At 44.9% G+C, this 8,301-nt stretch overlaps 1 protein-coding gene across 6 annotated transcripts in view; it reads left to right on the top strand.

The window, feature by feature from the left end:
• The first annotated feature begins 5,870 nt into the window (after positions 1-5,870).
• FAM13A (family with sequence similarity 13 member A) overlaps positions 5,871-8,301 on the top strand; it is a 128,630-nt gene continuing 126,199 nt past the window's right edge. For all 6 annotated transcript variants that reach the window (XM_074540896.1, XM_074540892.1, XM_074540895.1 and 3 more), the window contains exon 1: positions 5,871-6,420. In XM_074540896.1, coding sequence (XP_074396997.1) covers positions 5,887-6,420 — 534 coding nt within the window. In that variant the 5' untranslated portion in view covers positions 5,871-5,886. The remainder of the gene's footprint in view (positions 6,421-8,301) is intronic.

Genomic DNA, 8,301 nt, shown 5'->3' with positions numbered 1-8,301 from the left:
TCTTTTACATCTATCGTTCTTTAACAGTTTAATTGCTAAGGTTGGCTCACAACCTGAGGTAGGGGCTGAGATGGGGAGAAAGAGGGAATAAACATTTCTTGTCTGCTTGTAAAGCTCATCATTATTATCACAGGGTTTCTGGTCAAGTCTAATTATTCTGCTGTAGGTTTGTTACAATTTCTGCTATTTCTGATCTTCCCCATGTCTTGTTGGGTTTTTATGGTTGCTGGATTTTCTGTTTGTTTGTTTTTTCACTTGGTTTTTACCAACTAAAAAAACCCAAACAAATAGAAAATCAACAAACCTGAAACTTACCAGCAGTCCATGAAATTAGTGGAATTAAGTTCAGGTTTCCTGTGCTAAAACAGGACTGAATAGAGGATGCTTGCCTAAAGTATGGCAAGCACATTTCTGGCTGGCAAAATGCTGAGATGGAAATACTTTCTACACCAAGTGACAGTCTTCTGAATGCAGCTGGGCTGAGAATTTAGAAACAAGTATTTTGGTGTGTGGGGCAGTATTGGTTTGGAGTGGGGTTTTTTTGGGGTTTGTTAGTTGGTTGGGGTTAGTTTGGGTTGGGTTTTTCCTTTTTTTGGGTGGTTTTTGTTTGTTTGTTTTGTTCTGTGTTGTGTTGTTTTGGTTTTTGTACCAGGGCAGGATTTTCTTCGAGTCTCTTTTATTGATGAGGCAGGGGTATTGATGAGGTGTGGGATTAGAAATGGTGTGGCAGCAATTACGGAGCCGAGGACATTCCCTATGCATTCCCCGCTGCCCGGCTGGCTGTGAAACCGCGGGTTACCCTCGCCCACGGTGAATTTTCCCCTTGCTCCTTGCACCCTTCTGCCACAAGATGGGGATGCAAGCCCGGGTTTAGGCCATGTGTGAACACACTTCCCTCGCAGGAATAAATCTCCATGATCCTTGCCCGCTCAGGGACCTCCTTTGGTTGCTATAATTTAGAACCTACAAACTCGCGAGATAGATTAATCCTTAAATAATTTTATATTATTGAAGGGTGCTGGGATCTGGAAAAAAAGTCTTTCTTATTTTTTGCTGAAATTAAAACAACTCTGTGATGTAGTTAATCATAAACAATTTGAACTCCTTGCAAATCCATGTCAAATTTTAAATCATTGCAGCAACAGTAAGAGGCAAACCTCTCTCTAAAAATACCTGTGTGTCACTAAGTAGAGATTAGTGAGCTAATGATTAGTCAGGTAATGGCTGGCTATTGATTTAGACATTTAAATCAATTCTGTAAACTGCTTTATTTTCTGTTCTCAACTTCAAGAGTCATCAAATATCTACAAATGTTCTGTCCCAAGTGGCCAAGGGAAGAAATCCAGGCTAAAATGTGGCCAGGCAAGGCCCTGCAGATCTGCAGATCTGATGTTTAGTTGGCAGTGATGGCAGCTTGGCTGAAATTATTAACAAGCTTCATCTTGTAACATTACAATGGGCAGCCCCTGAAAGGTTTCGGTAGAAAATATGATGTCGCATACATATCTCTTTTCTGTATGTTGGTGTATGAAGCCTCCCACTCCTTTCAAGCTAAAGAAGTGTTCAGCATACTCAGCCCTTCACTTAGCCAGCATTTACTCAGTCTTGCACACATAAAGGGAGGAAAAAAAGGACCTGAGCCCACAAAATCCCACTTTTCTTCATCCATGTTATGAGGTGATACATCCTTTCATCACTAACTTGGGACCACTGATAGCGTTTGGAATAGCTCCAATCACTCCCCCTCCCCCAACACTATTTCAAAATGTAGGTAGATACATTTTTATTGTTGACCTGCAATAAAAAGTAATTTATTTATAAATCCTCTTTTCCTATTTATCACCACTGATTCCTTGAGCAGTACTGTGATGACTCATGATTCAGAGTATTTGACATTCAGAGAAGTCACTTGTAATGAGTGCCTCCAACAAATACTGCCCTTTCTAAAGAAAATTCTGTATAAAGTGGGATGTCATAAATAGCAAGATAATACTGAGCAGCAGAACAATGTCATTCAGGCTTGATAAAATTGCAAACTGTGTTTCAAGAACAACAATTTGATTTGTTTTCTTGCTTTAGAATTATAACTGTTGAATCAGATTTCTCCTTCTTCTACATCTTCCCCTGCCTTGAAGGGCAAAGGTGATGTGATGACATAAAAAATTCAACCTGCCATTTCTGTAGGGTTTATACTGGAAGAGAGTCACACAATAAACCCCTGCCCCATCTTTCAGTAACAGAGCTATCAATAAGGCTGGATTAAATTTTCTGTCCTTCATGTGCTGCCTAATGGAATTTGGTGTTTTTTTCATTTGGACAATACAATGAAGGGGAAATGGGATCACTTCTAGTCCCTTTCATTTTCTGGTTTTCATGCAGAAGTGCAAGGTAGCCATGCATTTGCCCACAAAAGCAAAACCACCACCACCACCCCTATTAATACTAGTTTTAGATATTTTAAATGTTTAATTCATTTACAAGAACAACATCCTGGGGAAAGTCATCCTCATTTTGACTCCAAAACCTTTGCACAGATGTCTTGATTGAAGTGAACTACATGCTTTTTATTGCATGCCCTTTCTTCTTTTTTTCTCTAAGAAAAGGTGTCTTTTTACTGCTGCTTTTTGGATGAGAAGTAGTGACAGACTAATCTCTCAGCTAGATCATAGAATATCCAGGGTTGGAAGAGACCTCAAGGACCACATAGTTCCAACATCCCTGGCATGGGCAGTGACACCTTTCACTGACCAGATTGCTCAGAGCTCCATCCAACCTGGCCTCAAACACTTGCAGGAATAGAGCATCCACAGCTTCTCTGAGCAATCTGTTTCAGCACCTCAACACCCTCATGGTAAAGAGTTTTTCCTAATATCTCATCTAAACCTGCTTTCATGTATTGGTCTGGCAATTTCCAGCTGCTTCTGGATTATTGTTTTGCTTCTTGCTCTCACCTGCAGCTACCAGGTCTTACTCACTAGAGTATGCCCCTTGTTTAGTTGGGCTGACCTTCCCATGACTGCCCTGAAAGGTTACAGCAAGTATCCTGCAAATGGCTACCTGGGCTAGCCAGGAGGGAACAGAGTAATGGTCAAGGATGCTAGAGGTGGCAGCAATCATTTATTTCACAGCAGCCTGTTTTTATATGGGCTTTTATGAAATGGGTGTTGAATTCTGCTGTCGCTGTGGAAATGATGAGTAATAATCAGGTTAAAACAACATATTGCATCATTCACAGAAGAGGTGTGAGGCAGTTCCTTTGAACTTCCAACACTACCTCAGCTTCAGTTCTTCCCCTCTGGGAATGTTGTTTCAACATCTGAGGTTAAATGCCTTATTTGTAAACAAGTGGAAAGGAAGAAAAATTTGTTTTCCTTTTTTGATTCATTGCATGATTAGCCTGTTCTTTGCAATACTTTTACATTTAGCAGTTATGTAGAAGTAGAGAGGTGGTGCATGGAGGGGTGCATCTCAGGTGGTGAATTTATTGTTGGCTGTCCTGAAAAGACAGGCATGTTAAAAAGCCATTGAGCTACTCTTACACAAATATAATAAATAGTTGAGGACTACAGGAAACAACTGTGTGTGACCCAAGGTAGGTGGGCATGATTATGATAAAAGCCAGCTATACACAACTTGTGGGTCTCACTGACTTTTCACCTGTCTTTCACAATGCATTTGCTCTGATTTGAGCTCTCATGGATCTAGACATATTCTATGATAAGGTGGATAAATATTCACCCAGCAGTTGTTCTGTGCATGCAGTGTTACATTCCTCAAGAGTAGAAAAGGAAAGAGACACTTGTTTGATGCACCACCTTAGCCAGAAAGCATGAAATAGCATATATATGAGGTATACAGAGGTATGCTTTTGTTGTTGGGTTTGGGGAATTTTCTGCTTCTCCATGATAGGCATGGCTGCTTCTGATTTTTTGTTTTCTAAAGATTTTCTGAACTTTTTGCAGGAAAAATAGTGAAGGTTTCCTGAGTAACATGTACCCTAGTGTCAAATACCACAGTATCTTGGCTGATTTCTGTGGCACCAGAAGCACATATTGCTGTTCCCTATTCATCACACTTTTTTGAGCAGTCACCCTGAAGGGTAGCGCTTCAGCTCAGGGAGGAGAAGAAGATCAGGATATATAGAAACATGTCTCTGTGGGAAGAGTGGAAGGTACAGGAAGGAATCCTATTGGAATATGTATCCCAATATAACCAGTTAGATGGTGCCCAGGCCAGTTCTGACCTTCGCTGCTGGGCCACAGGCAGCTCTGCGGTGTTTTACCTCAAAGATACCTTGGCTGGCGGCAGAGTGCAGCGGGGCACAAGACAGGACTCCGTTCTCCTCAGGGGAGAGCTTCTGGCGATGGTGAAGAAAAGAAGGGAGCGGATTCTGCTAGAAGGTAGCCAGATGTTTATTCCACGAGCACAGATATGTCTGCACTGGGCTACTGCTGATAACAGAATAAGGCCGCATGGTCTCATTCACATTTTAAGCTCAGGACAGGGGAAGGGGAGGGGACAGGTGAGTCACCAACCAGGTGAAGGGGCAGGGTCTCCAGGTACTAGGGTCACCTATCACACGACGCCTTGCTGGTATGTTAGCCTGATTGACAGGGCACACTCAGCGAGGGGCGAGGGGGAAGGGAGAAGGTAAAACAGGATATTGCAACACACCACAACAGAATCCATTTACTTCTAGGCTGGGGTTAAGAAAAGTTCAGGTAAATCTTTCTCTGCCCTGCACAGGGGTTGTTTGCCCTGTGTAAAATCAGGAGGGGACAAAGACAATTGTGGAAGTTTCAGTCTGGGTTTGATTCTTCTGCCACACAGAAAACAAGTATGCTGGCCTTAAGCTCTCTCAAGACTTTATCAATACAGAGAAAAGTTACCAGCCTGTCATAGCCCCAAGTGATCCAGTGGATTGACAGAAAGTGTGACTTTCTAGGCTCTCATAAACAGATGCTAAAGCTTGATTTCTGGTCTTGCTTTTTATAGAATGAGCATGTACCTGCTACCTCAACATGCATTTATGAAAGTCTTAATGCCATAGCTGCTGTTTATTGCTGTGGGTTCATGTTTGACCTCTTCACCCCCCACTGAAGTCTCCAAGGAGTTGCAGATTCTCATCATCCCCTCTCTGGATTACAGTTTGAAGCATGTAATTGGTTTTCCCGGTGAAGCTGCAATTAGGACTAAGAAGAAAAGGGCTGTGTGTGATTCATGTGAAAAGTAAGTTAGAGTCTTACAGTAAAGAGGGGGATAGAGGAGGGGGGATATTATGTCAATTCACTTTGAGAGTCCTAAAGCGAAATTAAAACATCAATTCTAACTAAGTCTAACTTTTGTAAACTGACCAACTGGGAAAGTTGTAATTTCAGGTTAGAGTGGCTTAGAGAGGAAAACAGAAACTGAACATGAAAGAGATTGTTCATCTTCCTCCTCGCCTTTTCTCTACTTGGCTAGACTTCCTTTTGTCCCTGTGCCAGAGTCAAGTATTTCTGAGAGGCAATTTCCAAAGACCTTCCCTCCTACCCTGATGCTCAGGCCCTGCTGAGTGATGCTTACATCTGAGCGGATATAGAAATAAGCCCATGTGTGTTGTGCTTTTCTCCCACCAAAAAAAAAAAAAAAAAAAAAAAAAGGTCAAACGCCACTGCTCCCCAGTTCTGGTTTGAAGGGTAATTTGAATTTCTAGGACAAGCACTGCTTCCGGGCGGCAGCGGCTGGGAGAAGGGCACTGCGGGAAGCACAGTTCCTCTCCCGCCGCTGCCATGCCGTGAGGCCGGCACTCACTGCCTGCCTGGGGTGTCCTCCCCTCCACTCTTCGCTTTAAACTTTCCCTGTTTCACCAACATATCCCTAGACAGAAAACCGTAACGGTGGGCAATGCTTGAGCTGCTTCACACTTTCCAGACTCGGGCCAAGTGTTGCACCGCATCCCGCTCTGTGGGCACAGAGGGGTTTGCTCGGCCCCGCTGCCCGGCTCCGTTCGCCCTTCGGGCGGGCGCGGTTGCGGTTCCCCCGCACCCCGCTAACGTTACTGGTCTCAGCGGCTCCGCGGCGACACTTCCAGCGGTTCTGCCCGAGCCCAGGCTCTCTCCCCGCCAGGTCCCGGCTGCCCGGCCCGGGGCCTCGGTGATGCCCGGGGGCCGCCCGCTGCGGCCGAGGGGCCCGCGCTCCGAGCGCCGCAACCCGGGGAAGCTCCGGGAGGCAGACTCGCCCTCGACGAGCACTTTCGGCCGCTCCGGCGGGAGGCGGGGGCCCGGCCGCTCTCCCCCCGCGGCCCGCGGGGCGGGCCGGGCCGGCGGGCGGCACCTCGGGGCCGGGGCTCCCTCCGCCAGGCGCCCGCCGAGAGCACCGAGGGCGGGCGGCCGGGGCGGAGCGGCAGCCGGCATGGGGGCCGGGGCGCTGGCCGTACGCGTGAGTAGGGGCTGGCGGCGGCACGGGCACGACAGCGGCTGCATGGCGGCGGGATCAGCCTCCTCCTCCTCCTCCTCCCGCCCTCGCCGAGGTCCCTCGCGGGGCCGGGGCAAGGGAGGCCGGGCCGGGCCCGCCGCTTTCTCCTCGTCCCGAGCGCTCTCCATCTGTTCTCTCCTCCTCTCTTCTTCTTTCTCTTTCTTTCTGCTTCTCCCCGCTCGGCAGCTGCCGCTCGTTTGGGAAAGGCAAAGATTCGTAAAAGGCGATTCCAGGCGCTTTTCTTTTAGTTTAGTTCCCCCTCCTCCCTTCCCTCTTTTTTTTTTCTTTAACCCAGAGAACAACTGCGCTGCCGCGTTCCCTGCGTTAAAGTTGTTGGATGAGCTGCTGTAAAAGTGCGTCCCCGTGGCATATAAATAGCTTTTTTCCAAGTGTCTGGGCGGAACTTTTTGGCGGCATCGTGCAGGGATGATTAAGTTGCTTTCCCAGTCTCGGAAATCAGCAACAGTGGCATTAGTACTTGGACGCGTTTTCCGTGGGTAAAGTCAGATCTTCCATCTATAAGGCAGCATAACACTGAACTCTTTGTTTCAGAGCTGTTTGGAGGGGATGGCTTTGTTTTGATTTTGGTTAGATGTGTATTTTGGATAACCACATAGTTTTTTTGTTCTTAGTTAGCACAGCCTCTTCAGATCCTGAAGCAAGCTCAAAAATTTTCTCTTGTTACTATGGACATGGCAAATGTCTGTCGGTTCTCATGTGTGTTTAAATAGTGAGTTTCCCCAAGTAAATCCAACTCAGTGACTCAGGTTCTCAAATGTTGAAACAGGCTGGAAACCTGTAACTGAGCAACATTGTGAGGCTAATTGAAGGCCTTAATTGGAAAAGCTCCCTAAGCATCACAGCTGCTCAGAAACTGCTCAAAGGATTTTTGCTGTCCTCTGAATTTAACCTAGTCTATGTGATTTTTACCTTGGCATGTCTGCCTGGAATAAATATTGTTTATTATTCATTTAATCCTGAACGGGAGCATGTCTTTTTAAAAGAGATGTGGTATTTTAATGTTAGTCAAATTTTAGTTCAAACACTGGTGCATCTGCTGTTCCTTTTAAATATTTATAAAGTGGTTACAATAATGCAATATTGTGGTTCTGTTTCACAAATAGTAAAACATACTTGTGATGTTTATATAAGCAACATCTTTCATAAATATCACACGAGTGTTGTGTAGGACCAGGGACTGCAGAGCACACATATGGCTCAAATAACTGTTTAATGGGAAAAGCACAGCCAAGTGAGTGAACTGCAGATCATTTTATATCTGAAAGGACAGTCATGCTTAATAGCAACATAGCAGATGTTCATGCTGCTTACAGACTACAGTAAAAATATTTGGTCTCAAGTGAAGAGATTTTAAAGGCCTGCATAAAATAAAATAAGATATGTATGCTGTGATAAAATCTGTCTTAACACAGTGTAGTGTCAAGACTTGGGCAAGAATCTGAGCATTTTTTTATGTTACTGTACAGTATTCTCCATGTGTACAGTTTCTACTACCAGCTTGTTAATGAAACACAGTAGGAATAAGTTTATTTTTAAGTACCATGCCAGAGGTGGGCTTCCTAAAGAGATTGAGCTTTGTGGTATCAGTGGCTCCCAGTTCCTGCAATGTGATTGCAACTGTGGTGGGTGATGCTGCTAGTCTGCCTTGAACTGTCTTCCCAAATGGGCAATCCTGTAGCCTGATTAAGATTTCTGCCTATTATCAATCCTATAAATTAATAATGTATTGTTTAGTTCCCCTGGGTTTTATTAACTATCCATGGATTCTTTGTCCCTGCAACTGAAAACTTGTGAGAATGTTGTGCCTCCAGAAGAACCTATGGA

Source organism: Zonotrichia albicollis, chromosome 5 (genome assembly GCF_047830755.1).
Source record: "Zonotrichia albicollis isolate bZonAlb1 chromosome 5, bZonAlb1.hap1, whole genome shotgun sequence".
In the NCBI taxonomy this organism is placed as follows: Eukaryota; Metazoa; Chordata; class Aves; order Passeriformes; family Passerellidae; genus Zonotrichia; species Zonotrichia albicollis.
Note: the sequence above shows the minus strand (reverse complement) of the source record. Positions and strands in the feature narration are given on the sequence as shown.